Source organism: Mixophyes fleayi, chromosome 12 (genome assembly GCF_038048845.1).
Source record: "Mixophyes fleayi isolate aMixFle1 chromosome 12, aMixFle1.hap1, whole genome shotgun sequence".
In the NCBI taxonomy this organism is placed as follows: Eukaryota; Metazoa; Chordata; class Amphibia; order Anura; family Limnodynastidae; genus Mixophyes; species Mixophyes fleayi.
The window spans coordinates 3,322,231-3,347,157 of record NC_134413.1 but is presented as its reverse complement, the minus strand read 5'-3'; the positions used below and the strand labels follow the sequence as shown (position 1 = coordinate 3,347,157).

The window sequence follows — 24,927 nt, the reverse complement described above, 5'->3', positions numbered from 1 at the left end:
TAGAAAACAAAAAAGCAGCTGATCAGAACATGAAGATCTTTCTCCCCCCGAGTTCCCTTTTCCACTTCTCTGATTCTACTTTCTGAACATAAATATTAACCACGAACATTGTGTTCAAAATGGTTTAACAGTCAACAGCATAATGTATAGTGATAATGGTTTATGAACGGAAATATATGATATTTATATACTGATTTGTATTTCTCTATATGCACCAGGGAATATTTCATTCTGTAACATATCTCTGTACCTATCTACTGATTACTGTGATCTGTACTGGCCACCAGCTTCTTCTGTTGATTTTTAAAGGATCATTTCATTTTTAAGCAGAATCTAAACTCAAACTCTCACGTACCATGTTGTGGAAGATTGTGTGAGTGTTCAGGCCACACAGATTTGATGAAAGCAGATTGTGTGAGTGTAAATGTCTTTCTATATAAGGTGTCCTCAGTTCTCTCCAGTGAGAGCGCCCCCTAGGGTTTGAATCTTCATGAAGTAATGGCAGAGAGAATACAGGATCTGTCTGTAATATCGCTATCACTGTCTGTCTGTTGTCAGGTGACCTACTTCAGTCTGTGGTATTACAACAAGCAGAACCAGCAGCGATGGGTAGATCTGGACAAACCGCTGAAGAAACAGTTGGACAAATACGCCTTGGAACCCACCGTGTATTTCGGAGTAGTGTACTACGTTCCTTCTGTCTACCAGCTGCAGCAGGAGATCACCAGGTACTGAGCGACCTTTTACTGACACTTGTAAACCATTGTACCGTGGGTGTGGATGAGTGTATTTAAATTGTCCATTTGCATTTACCAGCTATTGTTCTCTGATGTCAGCTGTTTCAGACTGAGTTAGGCTTCCTGTCTGTGTCATTCAATAGACTTAAAGGAAAATAATCTGAATCATTATAATTTACAATAAGCTCCTATGAATTTTACTAAGACTGTGGCTGGAAATTAGATTGTAAGCTCCACTAGGACACTGATGCGAATGAAGAAAGATTCTCTCTGCAGCGCTGTGTAATATGTTGGCGCCATATAAGTCAAAAGCAGTAACTAAAAAACACAATATATGGCAACATTTTTTGGGGACTTTTTGAATCCATGAGAGAACCGGTATTTCTTGACGAGTTTCTGGCATGGCTGCCGGCCACAGGAGTAGTGTAAATTCAATTACAGAAAGATGGTATTGCAGAGGTACTGATAGTGTACAGCGCTGTTATACCATGGGCGCACAGGCACATTACATACCTGTACTATTATTTTGTCTTGTGCAGATACCAGTATTACTTGCAGTTAAAGAAGGACATCTTGGAGGGTAAAATCCCCTGCACGTTGGAGCAAGCGATCCAGCTGGCGGGTCTGGCTGTGCAGGGTAAGTACGGGCAGGGGGGCACTTCTGGCTGTGTGTGGGTACATACCTACAGACACAGTCCTATTATACCCCTATTTCCGTGATGTTACACCAGTGTTTCCCAAACCCAGTCCTCAGGGAGCCCAAACACTCCATGTTTTCCATATCTCCTTGCAGGAGCACAGGTGCAGTCATTACTGACTGACAAAATGTAACGGATCCACAGGTGGCAGAATTATTTCACTGGTCACCCAGGAAACCTGCACTGTTAGGGGTCTGTGAGGACTGGGTTTGGGAAACACTGTGTTACACAATCTCTTCCCGCATTCTACACCACAATATGTTCCCAAAAACAGTGTTTGTACTGTCATAGGAATTTACTGTAGTTTTGTGTGTTACTGAAAGTGTTAAGTTTTCATTGCAGTAAGGTGAGAACAATAATAAAATAAATCTAAAGTATCCTTTACATTAATGATTATTTTTGTGCGTGGATTTAGTTTTTCACGGAAAGTCCTCTGTTCCTTTTGTTTCTGCATGTAACACAGACACACACAGACACACACACTCTGTTCTATTGTGCTCCCACTCCCCCCTTATTTTACTTGAAGTTTGGGATGTTTTTACATTTTTTTTTTTTTTTTTCTATTTTCCAGTTTCCGGTGTTTAGTAAAACATAAAATGAGATTGTGACTGTGAACATAAAACTTTATCAATTTGTGCAGTGAACTTATTTAACCTCTTGATTATTTCATATATGTAAATGACCCTTAAAATAGCTCTTTTTAAAATGGTTAAAGAGAAAACCAGAGGAATCGATTCAGTGCATTTTGCCGTCTCTCTTAACAAACTGAATTTTCCTTTATAATCTGTCCCTCTGGAGAGTGTCCATCAATATGTATTGTACGGCTTGTCCCACGGATACCAATATATTTGAAGGTTTAATTATCAGTTTATACTGCCGGGCAGTGGGCAGGTTGCACAGCGGCTGTTGGTTCCCGGGGGCTCAGTTTCCCATGTGTTTGTAGTCCAGCGATGAGGAGGATCACAGATTATCTGTACAGCGCTGTGTAAATGATGATAACAGGACAGGGTGCGGCGTTCCAGTGATGGAATAACCCAGTCCTATCACCATGTGGTTTCCAGGCTTTGTCAGCTCTGTTTACTGATTTATTTCTCCCTCTTTCCCTCTGCAGCTGATTTTGGAGACTACGATCAGTATGAATCTCAGGATTTCCTGCAGCGATACGCTCTGTTTCCTGTGGTAAGGACCTTCAGCATTAACCCTACGAGACCCAGCAGAGCGTTACTGAGGAAACCCCCAGTGATAGAGAGATTTTCCGTTTTGGATCATTTTGAAACTTTTTTTTTTTAATTTAAAAAGGGAAACATTGTTGCTGTTTCTGTGTTGTACTCTTCCTTTTATTTCCTATTCTTTCCTTTCCAGAGTTTTATTGCCCTCTATATGGGCACCCACATAAATCATCTGTTTGTGAGTTACAGTAGAGAATAGTCAACAAAGTAACTTGTTTTTATTGGGAAGATAACAACATTTATATAAATAAAATATATACAATAAACAAGATAAATACACAAAACATTTTAGCGGAGCGATTCCTCAGTCAGGTGTCTAAATGTATCGAACTAATATGTCATCCAAATTCCTAGCGCCATAGAGACTGATAATGAACTGTTGTGTTTAGGGATGGATTCAGGATGAGAAGACGCTGGAAGAGGCGACTCAGAATGTGGCCCTGATTCACCAAAAACTGAGGTAGGAGAGTCTCGTACACATAATGTGTGTATATATATATGTGTATATCTCTTTGCATTTACATTGTAATCTCTGTGTAATTGCTTTGTTAGGGGTCTCTCTCCCCCTGAAGCGGAGATGTTGTATATGCAGGAGATTGAGAGGCTGGATAATTATGGAGAGGAAACCTACCCTGCCAAGGTAATTAGTCGGAGCGGAAACGTGTCGCTTGCAGGATGTGTACATAGCGTTCTATTGTCCCTGCGCCCCCATGAAACTGCTTAATCTCCTACAGAAACCTCCTACAGCTCAGTATTTACCCCGCCCACACAATCTGCCCGGTTACCTGCCCCAGATTTTACAAATGTCCCCCATTGTTTCTGTTACACTGCGGGATCAAACAGAAACTGTTTAACACTTGTAATAAACAGTTAAATTATTGCAAGACAAACATTTTAAAAGTTTATAGGAATACTTGAGACTTTGAGCAACTGTCATTATAGGCAGCTTGCTGCACTGCCCCCTGCAGGTTAGAAGGAGGTGGTGCACACTATTGATCTCGGCATCGCTGCTAAGGTGTTTCATGTGTATAGTTACCTGCAAGACCTGGGAGAGCACCCTGAAAAATGACTTCCAAGAAGTGGGAGCTCATTAACAGATTTAGTCCATAAATAGAACAACAGTCATATCATATTTTATTTGATTTAAATATTTAATGAAAGAATGTATTTAAGGGAGTGCCCACTTTTGATTAACCCCTTCTTAATATTAATTTCCCATTACATATATCAATTAGCCCCCCCACCCACCTGGAACTCCCATGTCACTTGAATCACAGAGCCGCAAAGCGCTGAATTCACGGTTTTCTTTGCATCACAAACCAGCGTAATGCAGACCGTCCCGAACTCTACAGTCCTATCGCGTGCTATGGATCTTCTTAGTCTACTGCACCAAGAGCCTCTGTGTGAACCGGATGTTTGCTTCATGTAACAGACTGATCCTATGTACTTTAGGATTTTATGGGGGTGGGGGGTGTAAGGAGGGGAGTTACTCTGAGTTTGATTTTTATTTGATCTCCTGTTCCCAGGACAGCCAAGGTACCGACCTTTCCATCGGGGCTTGTCTAAATGGTATCTTTGTCAGACACAAAAATGGCAGACCACCCGTTATATTCCGGTGAGTGTCCGAATTGTTTATACAGTTAATGAAATCCGAACAAGATAAAGTAGAACTGACAGTTAGAAATTTACCTTTTTGGGTGGATTTGAAGGCGTTAAGCTAAAAGACAAGAGCGTAATGACCCAATGACGCTCTCCTACCTACACTTATCGCGGGGCCTGTTTCAAACAGATCAAGTGGCAGTGGATACCCCCCCCCCTCCCCACCTTGTAAGTTTCCCACTCATACAAATAAGACTCGGAGGGTTCCTTCGCATTCTCTTGGCCTGTTTTAAACCAGACGACCCGTAAGTGTAGCGATGACTGCGACATGGGAATGTTGGTGATCTGGGACACACGTGAACCACGTCGGCAAGTTGTGTGATCTTTGTTTTTGTTTTTTTAATTTCAACTTCTTCTTTCTTTTTTTTTTCTTTCATTTTTACTTTACAGTTCTAAAAAAACAAGTTTACAATATCACTTCCACTCTAACTGCCTGCAACTTCCTTAATAAGTTATTAATCTTTTTGACCCCATGAATTGTAAAACTTTATTTCGGACAGTGTGTATTGACGAGACAGCTATAGACTTTCAAGAGTAGAATATAATACAGATCTGGAGACTCTTCCTAATAACCAGCAACTAGAACGATTGTGTGTTCTTATTTTTTAAACAGTGAAATAAAATAAGAACAAACTGTTTAGATTCTTACTTGACCAGGTTCATGAGGAGATCAGAGTAGACGCCACACTTGAAGTTATAACTGACTTTTATACCTTTGTACTTGAAGTGGATGAACTAATAGAATCTCTTAAATCTTCTACAAAGTTGAAGCGTCCCGTCCTGTCCATTCACTGGCCTCTGCTGTGGCTGCAGAGTAATGTGGTGGGCAGATCTCCCACTGCCTGGCAGACAGCATCATTCATTCGCCGACTGCAGAGTTAGTGGGAGATTTGAAACAAGGACTAGTTACAACACTTCAGTTGGAAGTGGCACCTGTATAATTAGCAACTACGACCCGATCTTAGTTTGAGCCAGTCAGTCACCAAGATCCTTTGTGGTCAAGTGGTGGCAGATTAAGGAAGTGGGGATGGGTTTAATGCTACAAATATTCCAAAGCCTATGTCATATGACTGTGGTTGCCATAGTAATCACAAGGCACTTTGCAATCTGTAAATTATTTAATAGCGGTTTAAACTTAAATGATTTTTTTTTTCTGTTATTATGAAGTTGAGAATTTCTTCAACACTTTGCAGCCTGTGTTACAATGTGTCGAATGTGTTTGTGTATCTGCACTAGTGAGTTTCCCAAGCATCTGACTCATTGCTCCCTGATCTGATTCTTCTGTCTGTAGGTGGCTCGATATCGCAAACATGTCTCATAACAAATCTTTTTTCACTCTGGAGTTGGCCAGTAAAGAGGAAACGATCCAATTTCAGACAGTGAGTGTTCATTTTGTTTTGGTTTTTTTTTAATCATATTTGTGAGCTGCAATAGGAAACAGTCAGTGTTCTTTTATCTGGAAATTGTCAAAACAGCGGGGGGAAATTATTGTTTTACGTTACTGGGAATTTAGTAAGTTTGTGTTGGATAGTGGTAAGAATTCCCAAATAAGTCCGTTATGATTGCATGATATCAGAAAATAGTGAAAAATACCAAAGGTGTTGAATAATATTTGTAGGCTCTGTAACTATATTTAGCAAACAGAAACCTTTTGTATATAGTTCTCATTAATATAGAGCAGATTTTCCTAAAACTTGTTCTATGTTCTGTATGTACATTGTACAGCGCTACAGGAGACGTTGGTGCCTATACATAGATCCTGAGCGCATTGCTGGAGTATAATACATTGTCACAGTGTGAACACACTTGGGCAATCTACACTCTGGAAATACCAGCAAGAGGCATATGGGAATGCTCTCTACTACAGTCTAAATACCATTGATGCCTCTATCCTTCAGATGTATTGATCCTTTTATCAGGATTGATAGGACTGCAGGATATGTGATGTTGGGAATACATATTCGGAGACTGTTTCACTAGAAAACAATCTGTCTGTTCATGTCACATGTCGGAGCCTCAGTACACGGTTAGCCGGAACGTGATGGGACGTGTTTTTGGATCTGGCAGCAGGTGGATGTTATACATTTTATTTTCCATTAAATTTTCCTGTTTTGCTCTCTTAGGAGGACATGGAAACTGCCAAATACGTGTGGAGGATGTGCGTGGCCAGACACAAGTTCTACAGGATGAACTGTAATCTGTGAGTACGCCACAAGGCTGCGCGATGCTCTGTGCACACGACTGTAATGTAGCGTAGTACAGACGGTTATAGGCGCTGGCGTCTCTGTAGAAATGGACAGGAGGTCTGTTCTGTTTTCTCCAACAGCTGAAAATAAAACGTTTACTATCAATTCTACCACAGAGGGTGCATGAATGTATCTTGGCTGTGGAACAAAACGGATCCCCCACCTCAAACCCAACCTTCAATCCTTTTATGGAAATGTTCTAGTACTTGTATCGCAGTTACAATCTGTCATTAGCACATTGTAGAATGGATTCCTAGGTGAATGTTTATACATCCGTACCAGTCCTTTCCCTACAGTTCCCTATAGTTTTTTTTTGGGTAGTGGGTAACGTCAGGGGAAATTTCTGTGGAGGTTGTTGGGATCTTCCTGAACACCAATGGGAAATTCACTGGTTGATGGTCACCATAAATAAACCTTCTTTTATAAAAAACTTTAAAAAAAAAAAAAATCATTTGCCATATCCACTGTCTCTCTGATCATCATTGTATATTAATTCCATCCCCTTCCTATTTGTTCTAAAACTGATGTTATTTCTGTAGTAAATAATTCAGAAAGAGTCTTCCTAGAGCAGGTAAAGGTATTCACATGCTCACCACTAGGTTACAATAAGCATTTTTTGCACTGAAGCAAGACTGTGAAATGAAACTTCAACACTAGGTAAATTGAGACAAATCGCTCCGATTGCCTCATGTACTAGAGAATCCCTGGCTCGCTAGTATTAATATGTGAGAAAAACAAAGTAATAACTCCAATCCGTTTCAAACTTGTTAGATCTCACCAGTGCAAGCTATGGATCAATGGTTTCAGGGGAGAGGACTCTGAATCGTGTGTTATGTACGGCTGCGGTCAGATCCCTCCCACAATTCCTTGCTATCTGTTGGATAAAGCTGCTATTATATAGATGTGAGCATGTGAATACCTGCTGCTGTAAGGAGGCTCTTTGTTTGTCACTTATGGTTAGAGGCTGATGGCCTCACATGTGGCCGCTGAAGGTATTTGGACTTGGGATCGGCAGAGCCCTCTGTGAAAGTGACATTTATGTCTACGATGGCAGCTGTTATCTGTGCACACTTGTCCTTTATATCCCTGTGTGTAAACAGGGACACGTGGCAGACAGAGGAGCCTTTGTCATAGTGTTGTGTAAGACTCACACACCTGTCACTCTGCTCTCTGTATAATCCAAGTCCTCTGTATAATAGACCTACACTACGGGGCATCTGCCATCTGTCCCCTCCGGCCAGCAAGGCCGGAATTAGTGATAACATATGTAGCCCGGATTACAGTAATGTCTCTTACACAGAAATATTCTGCTTCTGGGACAATCATTAGAGCCAGATTCACAAAAAAATAGAACTGGATTTTAAACAATAATGTTTTCATATTTACTAATGTCTAAAATAATATTTAAATCCTCTGCGGTCAACAGAAATGATCTGAACACTGGGATTAAATCAAGTTACCTTCAGGTTTATAAACAATTAGTGAAAAAAGTGTCAAATAGAAAACACATCAGCATGTTAGCACAGTGTAATTATTGCTACAATGTTTAACTTTTAAACCTCACATTGCTGGTCAAGTAATTTGAAACAAATTTGAACTTGGCTTAATAATCATTCTCAAATATTGCAGAGATAATTGTTGTTTATCCTGGTAAAGAGATTTTCCTCCTTTTAATTCCACTTGTTTTTAACCCTCCGTTCCACTGATTGAATGGCCACATGGCAGTAGTCTATAGAGAATGCCGCACTTATAACATTGTCTCCAGAAAAGCATGCAGACTATATAGGACCTATGGATAATATTAAAGTACTCCTTATCCTGCGTTTATCTAGGGTCAGAGAAACTATTGTAATTATTATTCATAACTGGCTATGCATGGAGATGCAGGAGATGTTGTGGGTGTGGCTTAAACAACCTGTAGCCAATCAAAGCACTGGATTGTTTGACATTAGCATTTCAGCTCTGCCCACACCTGTGTTTCCATGCATAGATAATACATAGGCAGGACTCCGGGAGCTTCTTATTAGACTCAGCAGCAGGGCTCCCCCTGTTGAGCGTTTTGGGTGGTGCAGCAGGTAATAGGGGCTGAGTGGTCTTCTCTGCTTCGTCTTGACTTCTGCATATCTTTGTCCTCAGGGTCTCCCCAGATCCTCCTCCCCCTGCGACTGGGACCCAGAAATCTCTCTCTCTTCTCTCCTTCCAACGCTTTCCAATTCTGTCCCGTCCTTGTTTTCCCAAAGGGTGAGCTGGAGAAATACACCCTGACATTCCTCGGGATGGTTTCCCCTGGACAGGAAGCCTGTAAATGGCTCTCTAGGAGATCCTGTAGCATGTGGTCTGTGTACTTCCTGCTTTGCTGCTTTAAGCTTCTGTCTTCTGTACTGGACCTCGACAATATGGCTGTCATGTAAAGGGCAGGCAGCTAAGGGTTGTAGCATCGCTCATTATCCAGCTAGTAGAAGCTGTTATTGCAGACTTTGCATGCTGGGACTGGTAGTGCATGAGCCATGGGTTGCCTTATCGTGTACTGGCAATTCTGCTTAATAATTTGCTGCAATATAGCTAGTAATGTGGAACATCTATGGCCAAACATATTTATTATATATAAAGGTTATCTCCGCTCTAATACAAATGGGACAGGTACCTAGTCGTTTTCAACATTATAATGAACTGCTTGTTTGAGTTCATTATACATAGGCGTTAACTGAGGTATAATAACTAATAAATCTATATCCGGTGTGTTATAAAGGGAACCTATTTTTTATTTTATTTTTAAGACAGACTCCATTACTGCCTGATACCTCCTTTAAGTAAATGTCCCCACAGATGTATGGATTTTAATGTCTTCTTTATAACACAAATAGATGTTCCGAGCTGGTGTGATGATATATTATATCTGCTTTTGCTTTTGAGAAAATTAATTTTATATATTATATAGTGTCCTCGGTATTGTTATGTCGAACGTAAGTCATGGAAACCTTCTTCTGTCCTCAGGCAAACCCAGGCGGTAAATCCGGTGCGACGCAGGTCATCAACAAGAATGTCACTGGTAAGACACCGGTCAATGACTGTATCGTGTTTATTATACAGATACCAAGGTTGTGTTCTGTTGTATTACAATCCTTTAATAAATGTCACAAAAATAAAACGACAAGTCAAATGTTTTTATCCCCCTACCCCCTGTTGATTTGGATGACTGTGTCTGTACAAGAGCCTTGCACAGCAGTCGACCCTGCTTGGTGATCTCTCAGGCTCCAGTTTGTCTGGTTACCTAAATGAATAAGTGATAATGGAGCCAGTGATTACGTGACAGGCTGTTAATACTGGGGAAAAAAAGCAACAGAGATAATAACTGCAGCCCCATAGACCTACATAAAATAGATTATAGCTGTACTGGGTGACTAAAACTATACACTCTCCACACACAACCTGACAAGAGCCAGTTGGGTCACGTATGTGATTGGGATATTGTACAATATCTAGCAGCTGGGGCTCGTTGGTGCTTTTGGAGATTAGTGATGATAGGGGATATGTTCCACCACATTCACCAATATTCCCCGTAATGACCCAATCCAATGTGATCTTCTATTCCACACTCTGAGATCTCACTGCCAATCTTGTGGATTCTGTGGCGGGACCACGGTGGGACAATAGACATCCGCCACCTCTGGTTTATCAAACCTGGACCTTTAACGTCCATTACACTGCTTATAGGTACCCTTTCAAACCATCACCTGCCTGTTAAAGTGATCACGTCGTCTCCGTTTCAGAGATAAGTGTCCGATCATTATGTTTTATTTTGTATTTTGCAGCAAAAGCACCAGGGATATATGATGCCTCCTCCCCAGATGCATTATAACGGACACTACAATGAACCTCATACCTCCTCCCAAGGTGATCAGTAGTTTGTTTGCTTTTCTTCTTTTGATCTCCTATTGACAACTATGAGAGGACCATGATTTTATTTTAGAGCAGATCTCTTTCCCCGTCTAATTGATCTTGTCTGGAAAACCGTCTCTTGCCCACAAGGAGCTGACGCTCTGATTTAAGCCAGGGTCTCTCAGTGGCATTGCTATAATCCACTGCACTTAAATTGGATGGATACCAATGGGTGCGAGGGGGATACTTAGCTGAAAAGGGGCGTGATACATGTGACAGTCACATGATCAGCTCACATCCAATCCTGTGATATTCTTTTCAGTCAGGTGTTCCTGCTGCTGTAACCAATAGAATTTTCGGCTGGGGTATCCGTCCCCTGTAAACATTGATGGATTTGTCTACAACAAGGAACTATTTGTGTTCTGTGCATGAATCAACGTGAGGCCCAAACACTCAGGGGAGGGCTGGCAAATTTTAGCCGGGGGGGGGGGGGAGGACTCAACTCGGCAGCCTATTAGGAATATTTTAAAGGGAAAAAATTGCAGGTGACGCAGCCCAAGGCAGTCCCCTGTGGGAGAGGCCCAGGGGGCGGATGTCCCCGGTCCCCAAGCCTAGTAAGTCCCTGCAAGTCCTGCTCCGCTGCCTTTTCTCTGCTGTACGACGTATAATTCCTATATTCAGGAAAAGGTTTTATTTGTGTGTTGGGTCGGGAGTGTGGAAATGCTACGTTTGGCTGCTGTACCTAAATTACAATACTGTAACCTTATAGTTACTATGTGTTAACCTTTTATTATATAGAGAAATGATGTTTCTATGGTGTAGATAGGACTGCGCATAAGAGATCATTTCTTAATCTCACTCTGTGTTAATGCATTTTATTTTGTTTCCATTAGACAACCTCCCAGTGTTTGTGAGCAATCAGAATGGATATTACTATCACTCCCAGACCAGCCTGGACCGCAGCCCACACGATTATAACGGCAGAATCCGCAACGGCAGCGTCTACAGCGCTCACAGCACCAACTCCCTCAACACCCAACAACACTATATGCAGCCCTCGCCCATGTCCTCCAATCCCAGCATCACAGGAAGTGACATCATGAGGCAGGAGTACATCCCCTCCCACCGCCACAGCGCCCTCATCCCGCCCTCCTATCGTCCCACCCCCGATTATGAGACTGTGATGAGGCAGCTGAACAGGGGTGTGATGCACTCGGACAGACAGAGTCACTCTATGAGAAATCTCAACATTGGCAATTCTTATGCGTACAGCCGGCCAGATGCCTTGGTTTACAGCCAACCTGAAATCCGGGAGCACGCCCAGTTCACCTCCCCCCAGTCCCATCATTATCCTTTCAACCTGAACTACAGTTTTCACAGCCAGTCTCCTTACCCTTACCAGGCTGAACGGCGCCCGGTTGTAGGAGCGGTCAGTGTGCCAGAGCTAACCAATGTCCAGCTTCAAGCTCAAGACTACACGGCCTCCAACATCATGAAAACTCAGGTCTACCGGCCGCCACCCCCATATCCGTACCCGCGCCCGACCAACAGCACCCCAGATCTGACCCGACACCACGCCAGCAGCAGTAATCCGGACCTGATCACCAGACGAGTCCACCATTCTGTACAAATGTTCCAGGAGGACAGTCTGCCGGTGGCTCATTCTCTGCAAGAAGTGAGTGAGCCGCTGACTGCGGCACGCCACGCCCAGCTGCAGAAGCGGAACAGCATTGAGATCGCAGGGCTCACTCATAGCTTCGATGGGATGAGGGTGAAAGAGAGGACCACGTCGGCAGCCAACGTGGCACCACCGAGGGTCATGCCAACAGACTCGCAGACTAATGTTTACGTAGAGCGTACAAAAGAGGAGCAGGGTGCAGAACAAGACCGAGGGAGGTACGGTCACAAGAAATCTCTTTCGGATGCCACCATGCTTATTCACAGCAGCGAGGATGACGAAGAGGACAATGAAGAAGACAATAGAACGAATGTATCTCAGACGCCTCTCTATGACCGATCCCAACTGCGGACAGTGATTGAGACCTACCCTGATGAGTCAGAACAGAGCTACCCGTACAGTTCCATGCCGGTGAATCACCTACATATCTATGAACACAAACCAGCGGAGGTGGAGAAAGAGAGGAAACTGCCAGCGGTCAGCCCGGTACAATTCGGTGGAGATCTGTTGACCAGTAGGAGAGAGAATGGTGCCATTCCTCCTTCAGTGTCCGAGTCTGACCTCACGGCCGTTAACGTCAGGTACCGAGTCAAAAAGGATCCTACGAAAAAGAGGCCGGTATCTGATTTTCTGTCCAGCAAGAAGGATATTGTCGAAGGTCTTCCACCTTCAGGAGTAAGTAGACTTGTAGTACAAAAGATTGGTAATGTCTTTCTGGGCTACGCCACCGTTACTCTGGGGCGAGTGGGGCATCATTTCTCAAAAGAAAGGAGAAACAATTGATAAAACAACAATAATGTCAATTTTAGAACAATTTCCCTTATTATAAATATACTATTTTTGTCTCAATTGGAGTGTGTGGGAATATAACTTGTTTTTAGTATATGTGGACATTAATATGATCATTTCACATGGGAAAATGTCAGTTCAAACTTAACATTTTTAAAAACCCTAAAGTCACCTTGGTCCTGATTGGATGGTTTTTATTTTTTATGGTTTGTTTTTTTATTATATTTTGTCATTGCAACAGGAGTATTATAAACTGTAAATTTACTAAAATAGCAACGTGCGGTTCATTCTCAGTGGTGACCTATCGCCACCTGCTGGCCATTGTGGATGGTGCTTGTCTATTAAATAACAATTTTTATTAGCTGTTCCCTTTTTTTAAATATTCTACTAGTACAACCACTTATCCCAAAATGTCAGGGTGGGCACCAGGAGATACTCCCCTCTTCTGGTGGTTGCCTAATGACTAATCATTCTTTATGAGGGAATGTTTGACCCTTTGGGGGTTATAATGTGTGGAGAGCAGCACTGGCCAATCAGAAGAGCAGGTGGGTCAGTGTCCCCTGAATGACAGCGTCGCTGGACATCAAGTGGGGGAGGGGGGGTGTTGCTAGTAAGATTCCATAATCTGAAACAAAATAGAAAATACTGTATCCCTTTTTTTTTTTTTTAATGAATTTACTCCGATGTATCTTCAATTTTCTTTTTTCTTTTTTTTTTACTCGTCATATTTTTTGTCGTCTGCAGGGCATAAAAAAAGGTAACCGAACAGAAGCTAAAAAAATGGGGCCTCTAAAACTAGCTGCTTGGAATGGTTTAACGCTGCCCAGGATTCCCCTGCCGGATGAAGAGAGAGAGGAACCAATCAGGGCATCAAACGATGAGCGGGTAATTAGTATCTTGTTAATCTATAATTGGTAAACCCTTTAAGGATTATACTGTATATATTTGTGCACTGTCTTCAACTGACTTACCAGGACAGTGAACTCTTTGCAGTGTGGACTAAAGACTTACTGCTGGTAGAGCCGCCTGTACGATGGCTGCAGAGTTCTATGGGATACACTGCCCGTAGCGGCACTTTGTGGTCACTAGGCGGATGGGTTTGGGGTTTGGTTACAGAGGTACAATTTTTGGTTTTGGTAACAAAGCCATGGACGTTGGTCTGACCTCCTTTGTACATTTCCCAGTGCAAGATCTTAGAGCAACGGCTGGAGCAGGGAATGGTATTCACGGAGTACGAGCAGACCCTCAAAAAACGTCTGCCGGACACGGAGTGCTCCATAGCGCGGCTCCCAGAGAACGCAGAACGCAACCGGTTCCAGGATGTGCTGCCGTATGACGACACCCGTGTGGAATTAGTCCCAACAAAAGAGAACAATACCGGCTACATCAATGCCTCCCACATAAAGGTAACACCTTGACCTCCGTCCCATTTCTTCCCACATCTCTGAAGAGCGTCAGTCCTAATTTGTTAATGTTTTTGGCTGTAATTAACGTTTGCTTTAATATCCGCAGGTGACTGTTGGTGGCATGGAGTGGGATTACATTGCTACGCAAGGTCCCATGCAGAATACGTGCCAAGACTTCTGGCAGATGGTTTGGGAACAGGGTGTGGCCATAATTGCCATGGTAACGCTGGAAGAGGTGAGTCATGATGGTACCAGAAGACTAAAAATAGCAAAGGAACTTTAGAATTTAGTCTATTATTATATTGTGTTAAGTAGTTGACCAAACCTGCACTCATTCTCACCAGTACCTATCCCCCACCTTTTTATTTCCCGTTTTACTTTGGGATGTCAAGTATAACTGACATGGCATGCTTTGCCATTTGAGTGTTTTGTCCTGTATCCCTCTTACCCAATTTTTGAAAGTATTATTTGGCAACCCGTGACTCAGCCGCTGTTATAAAACAGATTTATAGCATGCCAGCCCAAGCCTTGTAGTTCCAACGTTTAGCAAGCCACAGATGGTCTAGCCTCTGGTCTAAGAGGATTACAGGGACATGCTTTATTTCTTTGCATCCCTCACTTTCTGCATTTGGTTCTGATGTCATAGTGTAAACCAAGTTATGGCCGTTTATGCCAACACAGCACTTCATGTAATGAGCATGTTTTCCTGTTTACCAATGAATACTATTTTAATACAGCTGTCACATGACAGCAGCGATTGTGTGTAACGAATCTAGATCGCATAACAAGGAAACAATATAAAGCTTTGAGTGAACTACTTGCATCTGGTGTAACGAGATCTATAGCGTAATTATTACATAAAGGTTCTCCAACATTTAGAGAATCCTCCTATGAATTATAGAGCAACTCAACACAAAATTGCTTGGAGTTTACCAACATACATTCAAATACACAGTTCTACTTCCCTTTCATTGGAGCGATTCTCCAATCTGGCATCACCCTCCCTTCACCACGGATGAAAGTTCACAGAGAAGTGGCAGTCTGAATCGGGCATCGGTAGTAGAGGTAAAGAAGCCGGCTGCCATTGTAGCATTTAGTGGGACCTGATGATCTGATCACTGCTAAGACTGAACGCCATTACTCTCTCCTAATTCTCCTTGATCTCTCGGCTGTATTTGACACCGTTGACCACTCTCTTCTCATACAAACGCTGCAATCCCTAGGTCTTCAAGACACAGTTCTATCCTGGTTCTCATCTTACCTCTCTAATCGCTCTTTCACTGTTAATTTCTCTGGAGCCACATCTGCTCCGCTTCCCCTATCAGTTGGAGTACCACAAGGCTCGGTGCTAGGTCCTCTGCTGTTCTCTATCTATACCGCTTCTCTTGGAAATCTAATAAGTTCCTTTGGCTTTCAGTATCATCTCTATGCGGATGATACCCAAATCTATCTATCCTCTCCTGATATCTCGACATCTGTGTTGTCCCGTGTAACTGACTGTCTTTCTGCCATTTCATCTTGGATGTCCTCTCGTCAACTCAAACTTAATCTTTCTAAAACAGAGTTAATAATATTCCCACCCGCCAACAAGAGCATACCTGACATTTCTATCTCTGTTGATAACATGACCATAAATCCCACCCCACAAGCTCGCTGCCTAGGTGTAATCCTTGATTCACGCCTATCCTTTGTTCCCCACATTGACTCTATATCTAAATCATGTTACATACATCTAAAGAACATTTCCAGAATCCGCACATATCTCACACAAGACACTGCTAAAACCTTAATTCATGCACTAATCATCTCCCGCATTGACTATTGCAATTCCCTCCTTACTGGTCTTCCCAAAAACAGACTCAAACCCCTAAAATCTATTTTGCATGCTTCGGCAAGACTGATTTTCCTTGCAAATAGCTATTCCTCTGTTGAATCACTCTGTATGTCTCTACACTGGCTGCCTGTCTTCTACCGAATCCAATATAAAATACTTTTACTAACCTACAAGGCCATCAACAAAGCTGCACCAACATACATCTCCTCTCTTGTCTCAAAATATCTCCCAACTCGGCAACTCCGTTCTGCACAAGATCTGCGTCTCTCATCCACCCTCATTACATCCTCCCATTCCCGGTTACAGGACTTTTTTCGGGCTGCACCCACTCTATGGAACTCTCTCCCTCGCACAATAAGACTCTTATCTGGTCTACAAACTTTCAAGCGTTCTCTGAAAACCTACCTATTCAGACAAGCTTATAATATTCCTCAACCACCATCTTAACCTCACTACCTTTAGCCTGTTACACAATTTCACACAAGACAACTACCCCCGGACCAACATTGTTGTGTGACGGGATCATTTAGCTTATGAGTCACTTTTACCTTTGCAGTCTGGCTGGGCCAAGATGCAAAATGTATACTTAACCTCATGTGTCAATCTCCCATTGTCCCATAGATTGTAAGCTTGCGAGCAGGGCCTTCTCACCTCTTTGTCTGTTTTACCCAGTTTGTTTATTAGTTTATTACGTTTGTCCCCAATTGTAAAGCGCTACGGAATATGTTGGCGCTATATAAATAAATGATGATGATGATGATGATGATGACCTGCTGTATAGGTAAATCACTGCACCGAGGAGTGAAACTGTGTATTTGATCTCCCTCTTGGTGAATTCCTCCCAAAAACAAGATTAAAAGTTTTGGATGGAGGTGTAGTTTAATCAGCAGAGTCTTCCATTGTGTTTGAGGAATGGGGAGGTTGCGTTATACGCTAAGACTAACGAAGGTTGTAGAGGAGCAATAGTCATTGGTAGGACTGGGTTGGCCCAACCGGTACGATGAGTTAAGTGTTGTTCTTTGTTCCGTCACAGGACATATTAGTAGATAACACAATATACACCTAGTCACTCCTGCTTCTCGCCTTTCTCTACCAGGAGGGAGGACGAGAGAAGAGTTACCGATACTGGCCAAGGTTGGGGTCAAGGCACAACACGGTCACCTACGGCCGCTTCAAGATCACCACCCGTTTCCGCACAGACTCCGGCTGTTACGCTACCACCGGCCTCAAGATAAAGCACCTTCTCACTGGCCAAGAGAGGACCGTGTGGCACCTACAGTACACGGACTGGCCGGAACACGGACATCCAGAAGATCTGAAGGGTTTTCTCTGTAAGTTCAACAGATTTCTTATGTCACCAAATATCTCCGGGTTCCACTGTACGTTACAAGCATTCTCGTATAGGAAGGGGAACACGGAGTGATACAATGTATTACATGTTTTGCTACAGTGTTTAACATTGTGGTGTTTTATTACAGCCTATCTAGAAGAGATCCAGTCGGTGAGACGGCATACAAACAGCACAGGAGACCCCACGAGTCCAAACCCGCCTGTCCTGGTTCATTGTAGTGCAGGTGTTGGCCGGACGGGGGTGGTCATCTTGTCGGAGATTATGATTGCATGTCTGGAACACAATGAGGTGAGGCCTTGTTGTCTGTAACATTTTCATTATCCCCGACGTATATTTGAAACCATCCTGATGACACAAGTTTTCTCCGCAGATGCTGGACATTCCTCTTGTGCTGGACATGCTGAGACACCAGCGGATGATGACCGTGCAGACAATCGCTCAGTACACATTTGTATACAAAGTCCTCATTCAGTTCCTGAAGGGTTCCCGGCTTATCTGAACCCCCCGTTCTGGACTTCCTCAGCTACTGCAGGAGATACGGCAGAAATGACCCCCAGGTGGTGTAGAGGAAAGGCAGATTAGGCCATTTGTGTGCTAAAGTCGATAAATCGCTGGGCGATTTACTACTAACTGTATGTGGCCACACTTGGATCGATGGACTTGGGTGGCACTGAGGTTTAAATAGACCCTTCATTCCTACAGCTGTCAATCCAAGGAATATAGCCTGCTACCGACGTTCCTAAAGATTAGCTGGGTCTAGGTTGAGCAGGGGCCATCTTGGATCTCGATGGATGTACAAAGTTAAATTTTCTCCACCAAAGCTACAGGAAGAGTTGCAACCACTAGGTGGTGATATGACCGTTTTGTTACATGCCTGGCTGTAGTCTTTGTCGGCCGCACTACACAAGCAGGGTGTAAAGGACTGTGCACATGATAACAGTATTATATACAGCTCTGATTTTACTGGTTGAAATCAAGTCTGACGCTTGTAATGTTTTAAGCACTTTTTTCTTCCTTTTTTGGTTATTTGAGTTTATTTATGATATTGCAGATATTATAACTCATGGAATTTTTTTTTTTAATCAGCCACTTGTTTTACTAACAAACTACCCACAATGGGTCAGAACGAAGGGTTGAATGTGGCCCGTAGGGCGAGTGGAATGGATTCTTTTATGCTATACGCTTGGATGTTTTTAATGGTTTTGTTTTCCTTTTTTAGATCAGTAACCCCATAGTTGGCCTTGAAATACGAATGGTAAAACCTACGGGTTACTTACCGATTTATTCATGAGCCTATGTTTTGGGAATCCTATCTTAACTAATGAATTTGGCAGCATGTGTGCTCCTTGGTTTTGTACAAATGAAGATGAATTTGAAGTGGGAAAAATAATTTGTATTTTTTAAGTTTCCTTAATTTTTATGGAAAGTTAAACTTTACATTGGAGAAAAAAAACCTCTTTATATTCTTATAATACACCTCAATCAATTTATATATTTTCTTTTTTTTTCCCCCAACATATAACCTTTAAACCACAGCTGCCTTGACCCAGATTTGTGGGAAAGTGTTCAAAATGCGATGGTAAAGATTCCTCTCTAGTTTGGAATTGTGAAATCCGTTGCTACAATTTACTCCCGCCTTTTGAACATGTGAATTCTCCTCGCTCCTTTGGAATTGTAGTTTTGGTTTCATGGAAAAGTGATTGAGGTGCTCAGCTTGCTAAAGCAATCCATTTATTGTTTTGTATGTCGTGTCGGAAATTACCTGCTGTTTCTATCGGATGTTACACAGAAATTACATTTATTCAAAATTCATGATGTCTCTACCTGTCAAGAAAAAAACAGTACATTTGTGGGATGGATTTATTATTTAATTTAAAGAAAAACATGTACCTTGTGCATCCCAACATTGCAGCGCTTCAAATCGTGACGCACAGCTAAGGGGCGTGGCCTCATCACTATCGGGGCAAGGCCACACCTCCAGCCATCTGTCAATCACAAGTTATTGTAGAGATTGTAAGTATCTGTACTGCCGCAACTCCAGGAATATAGGAATGTTTTTGTCATTGAAATTCCGTAAACTGGAGTAGAGGTTTCCCAGAATTTTATTAAATCTGGATTAAATAGAGCAGAGCTGTGTAGAAGACATGGTTAGGAAATGATATTGCCTACAGTATCCCAGCTGTAGGATACTGTCTCCTAATCCTACATCAGACAGGCAGCTCACAGTGTTTTGGGAGAAAGTAAGTGGTTTATTTACTAAATCAGAGCAGCTAATCAGCCAGTAGCTTTTTTTTTTTTTTTTTTTTTTTTTTTAATAGTAAAATTCTTATTGAATTTTTTTTTTAGTTTGGCAAAGTAGCAATAAAAACAGGAAACAAACCAATGAATAGGAAAAGACAATTGGGGGGAATGAATAATGTTAGCAATTGGCTTTTATATCTGTAAAGTTGAAGTTGGATAATGAAGAGCGAGTGATTGGCTTCTGTGATTAGAGTAAGTTATTTGCCTTAATGCCGTGATGGTAAGTGAGCCCTAACGATAACCTTTGTCTAATTGGATTGTAACTTCCAGCCGTGTTAGTAAATAGCTCTCACACAGAATGTTTCCTTTTACCATTAGTGTAGAATATCTCTGGGCTAGTGGATAAATAGTGTGGTGTTTGGATGAGCAATGTTAAAGTTGTCTTTAAGACACTTTGGTTTTTAAATTTACCGCATACATTTATATTTGAACCCTGCAATAACACTCTTAGGGGTGGATTGAATTCAGCGCGAGTACCGCCGGAGCTTCACGCAATTTTTGCAGCGTGCGAGCAAAAGTGAGTGGAAGTTTCTGTACCGTAACGTGCGCAGCCGCACAACACGTGCGGCTCCCACTGGACCTCGCACTGCATTAAAGCTGCCCCTTAGGGGGAATTCCATTAGCTGCGATGTTCCTCAGAACCTAAGCTGCGCGTTTTTACTGTTACTGCGTTAGAAATCTTAGCTCATTTTTAGTTGCACCTCTGTGGAGCACGAGGGGAAAAATGCAGAGATTTCTATCAAAATCTGTGCAGCAAAGTGTCTCCGGAATGATTGTGAGACGCTTTATGGCCCCCCCCCCCCCCTAGAAGGAGCGCTGACCACCTCCTTCATACTCTACACACACAGCAGTGTTTGATGGTCACTGAACTTAAAATTCAAGTTGACCTAATGACTGACTGAATAAAAAATATTATGTAGTTCTTTTGCTTAGTGCAATCTAATCTGCTGTCTCTCCCCAGTGTCCCAATAAGCATATAGACAGGAAGTCTGCTGTACACACACAGAAAAGCGGAATTGTCCCAGTCAAATGGATTAATTTATCCAAGTATAAGGAAATTCTCAAATCTTGATGTGTTGAGTGTACTTGATCACAAAACATTGCCCTATATCATACCTTAAATATCTTCTTAATGGAAAACCCCCTTAAATGTTTACTTAGGTTTGTCAATGTTAACAACTTTGTTTGTTTATAATGGTTCAGTTTTATTAATTAATTGATGTCTTGTAGCTAATTTTCACACTTTGCTTATACAAAGCACACGTAGAACATTATGATTTGCTTTAATTGGACGTACACAAGAGTTTTCCAAAACGTTGATCATTGCTTAATATATTTTTGGGCCCTGAATTTTGCCCCCCTCTTCCTCACGAATCCCCTTTTGGTAGCTCATAGATAACCCAGAACTAGACTTGAGCATTTGGTAGATGTAATGGAAATGTTGAACTTTTCTACATCTCAGAACTATCGACCTTGGTGAACATGTCACAGACCGGCGGTGATTAGGAATGTTATGCAAATAAACATTGAATATTTTCTATACTGTACATGAGAACGTGATATGAAGGATGGGGGCGGAAGCTGTAAATTTTGGGCCACTGATGTGAAAGTGGAAACTTTTTCAGGTTACGACAGATGGTCGATACCCAGGTGTCTATGGCAGGAATCTGTTGTAGTCTATAGGGAACCAATCAAATAAACTCAGCCTTTATTTTGTCTAATGAAAGCTGACGTCTGGTTGGTACAGGTCTTCGTACCTGTACTATATAAGGTAAGTGGTGATGTTGGAGATTGTGTCTTCAGGTTATACATCTCTGTAGTGAGATGATCAGAGTTTGGTTATGGATGTTGGGCCGAGGTGGGCTAAGAATGTTAGCGAGTGGCTACCAGTTGGTCCGTAGCCCAGAACCTTTGATGAGAGATTGTCTAAGATGGGAAAAACATTTCATACCCGATATAAATCCTCCGTATATGTGTATATATATATATATATATATATATATATATATATATATATATATATATATATATATATATATATATATATATATATATATATTTTCCTGCACAATGTGCTTTGTAGTATGATGGATAAATGAAGACGGTAGTGTTTAAGGTTCTGACGAACGCTCTCTGTTTTTATATTATATGGAGAATTTGACCGCCAATAAAACTGCCCTTGATGCAAATACCAACCCCCTTGGTGACAGCGAGGGGGTTACGTTCATCTCAAGGGTGATGTTTTATCTTTATATGTGTTGGCTGAAGCCAAAGAGCCCTTTTTCTGTACCCCCCTCATGCGCCGGTCACTTGCAGTAATGGCGTCAAGTGAGCGTTGGACCGGCCAATCGGACAGAACCTCCCTGGATGGTGGGTCACTAAGCCCCTGTGTTTCCTTAGGGTATTACCCCTACAGGTCGTCCCGAAGACGTTTATGAAAATTAGTGCATAGAGAAAGGAGCTGTAACTCATAGCAACCAATCGGGTTTAGAAAAAGAAATTAAACATATTGTTCTTATCTTTTCTGTGCAATTACTTTATAAGTCCCTCAATATGTTTAAAACTATGTTTTATGGAGGCTGATTGGTGGTTACAGTATGTGGGTGTATCTATGATACGGAGCAAGTGATGTACAGAATGTGTATAAACTGGTGAGATTATACTGTATACACAACACGATTCTACAGCAAACCTCGCAGGGTGAAACAATGCCCAGTACGTAGACTGTTTAATGTATGATAAAAGATAAGTTGTGTATAATATGGAGTGATGTACAGAGACCGGCATTTCTTCTATCGGCTGTAATACAGACCAGACTCACCTAAACATTACATTACTCAGATTAATGTATGATAATGTACAATCAGTACCACTCTATTATATGTACAGCGATTGTTCTACCAAATATGTAATATATGTGATATTTTATGCAAAATGAACATAGTATATTTTTGCCATGGAAATAAATATTTGGAGCAGTTACCCCTGTGTTGGAGTCTTTGTTCAGCACCACATAAGATGGGGAGGGGGATTCCCTCTGCCCAGAACCCCCCCCCCCCCTCATACTCCAATCACTACAGTTGTGTGATTAAGGAGGAGGAAACAGCTTCTAGGAACCTCCTCGTTAGTGCCTGAATTTAAAAAAAAACCCAAAAACTAATCCTTTGTCTGCAATCGTACTTTTTTGGGGCTCTGTTTTAATTAACTTCGGCTTCAACAAAATGTCCACCGTTAGTTTTTGGCTCTAGTGTTTTTATGACTTTAGGAACAGCAAATGCAGCAGACAAGTTACCGGGGACCTTCTGCAATTTCTTGGGAGTGATATGAAGCACTTGGTGAGTAACTAACATTTATGATATATATATATATATATAATTAGTCTAGATTCATTTATTTAATAGAGGTTAATATTAATGTGTTTTGTCTTTAATGTACATCTTACTTCATTTTTTTCCCCATTAACATACATTACATTTTATATACATTGTACTTTAATTATTATGCCTAATGTTTTGTCTTTGTTTCGGAGCCCCCTCTAGAACTCGCGCCTTTGTAGCTGAGCAGCTACATCCGTCTTTCTGTCTTGTGCCGAACTGTAGAGATCTTACAAATTTTGCAAGTATAGACCTATGTTATTTTCTGTTTCTTATTGATATAAGGTTGTGATTTTGATGCTCAGTTTTAGAGCTGCTGACTAGAAATCACAGGGTCTGCTGATCGTGGTCTGATTGGGCTCTATCCACGGGGACGGATGGTAAATCTGATAATATAGACCGGGTCTAGATGTGTGGTTATTGTCCAGGCTCACTCATGTGGCTCTGGTGTACCCACTGGTCGCTCACTCATGTGGCTCTGGTGTACCCACTGGTCGCTCACTCATGTGGCTCTGGTGTACCCACTGGTCGCTCACTCATGTGGCTCTGGTGTACCCACTGGTCGCTCTTGTGTGGTTCCCCCCCCCCCCCCATCTGGGAGTGGGCCCATGTATGGCCAACTTAATACTGGAGATAGATTTTTTTTTTTTTTTCTCCCACTGACAGCTGCACTACCATCTAGGACAGTGATGGCTATCCTGTGACACTCCAGGTGTTGTGAAACTACAAACCCCAGCATGCTTTGCCAGCTATCAGCTAGTTATCTACTGGCAAAGCATGCTGGGGCTTGTAGTTTCACAACACCTGGAGTGTCACAGATTAGCCATCACTGATCTAGGGAAACCTTCTCCCGCTAGAGCGCTATATGCAGCCCCCCGTGCTTCTGCTCGTTCTATTATATGGGACTGGCAAATTATTCTTTCTAGCCAACATTAAATATCCGTGGAGGAAGGTGTGAGCAGGAGACCAATTGCAAGCTGTAATCTATTGTTTGCAGCCTGTGATTGGTCCTCCTGTTCACCAACTTCCCCCCCCCCCCCCTACCAATTTACATCCAGGGCTGTGAGAGTAACAGAGGGAGCAGAGCCTTAGGGAATTATTTTCCTACTCGTTGGTAATTCTTCATTTTGGATTAAATAGTAATCAGGGTTGTTGCATGGACAGTCATTCTCCATTATAAAGTGAGAAGCAGGAGAATGTTAGCTCACAGGGCTAGAGGATAGGAAACCAACAGGGAAACAACCTTGCATGTGATGCGATTGTATAGGTAAAGCAGCCATGAAAGTATAAAAATAGTTTTGCTACATATGGGTGAGAACTAATGTTATAAATTACTTGGGAATCTGAACTGTGTTATAATTCATTCCAACAGCTCAGAGGACTGACGCTCGGGGGCAGTGAGACCCACACTTCATGTGAGGGGTTTAGGGATTATTGTACTCTTACATTTTGCCAATCTTGTTTAATTGGTAATGTACAGCAGATGAAACAAACTGTAAATTGGTTCTAAAAGTTTTATTGAAAAATAATTTGTTTAATAGTTACAAGAAATCTCTTTAAATAGGACAAAAATAGTTGAAATTTTTGTGCATTGAAGGAGTTAATAACATCTGTACAGAGCAAAGGCAGCGGCAGGAAACAAACTCAGCCGTTTAATACACTAAAAGCTAAAGTGCCTCATGCCTCGGACCTCTAGTGAATACTGGATCAGTGGCCAACATGGCTGCCGCTGTAGTGGGACCAGAG

The 24,927-nt window shown here is 42.0% G+C and overlaps 1 protein-coding gene across 2 annotated transcripts in view; it reads left to right on the top strand.

The window, feature by feature from the left end:
- The window catches only part of PTPN21 (protein tyrosine phosphatase non-receptor type 21), a 36,587-nt gene extending 17,240 nt beyond the window's left edge, over positions 1-19,347 (top strand). The window contains exons 3-20 of one of the 2 annotated variants that reach the window (XM_075192554.1): positions 559-728; positions 1,277-1,374; positions 2,547-2,614; positions 3,054-3,124; positions 3,217-3,304; positions 4,191-4,279; positions 5,615-5,702; positions 6,447-6,523; positions 8,706-8,810; positions 9,564-9,618; positions 10,382-10,463; positions 11,342-12,801; positions 13,660-13,800; positions 14,100-14,321; positions 14,428-14,556; positions 17,252-17,486; positions 17,634-17,794; positions 17,877-19,347. In XM_075192554.1, the coding sequence (XP_075048655.1) occupies positions 559-728; positions 1,277-1,374; positions 2,547-2,614; positions 3,054-3,124; positions 3,217-3,304; positions 4,191-4,279; positions 5,615-5,702; positions 6,447-6,523; positions 8,706-8,810; positions 9,564-9,618; positions 10,382-10,463; positions 11,342-12,801; positions 13,660-13,800; positions 14,100-14,321; positions 14,428-14,556; positions 17,252-17,486; positions 17,634-17,794; positions 17,877-18,005 (3,468 nt within the window). In that variant the 3' untranslated portion in view covers positions 18,006-19,347. The remainder of the gene's footprint in view (positions 1-558; positions 729-1,276; positions 1,375-2,546; positions 2,615-3,053; positions 3,125-3,216; positions 3,305-4,190; positions 4,280-5,614; positions 5,703-6,446; positions 6,524-8,705; positions 8,811-9,563; positions 9,619-10,381; positions 10,464-11,341; positions 12,802-13,659; positions 13,801-14,099; positions 14,322-14,427; positions 14,557-17,251; positions 17,487-17,633; positions 17,795-17,876) is intronic. The other variant, XM_075192555.1, reaches the window with a different exon arrangement.
- The last annotated feature ends 5,580 nt before the right edge of the window (positions 19,348-24,927 follow it).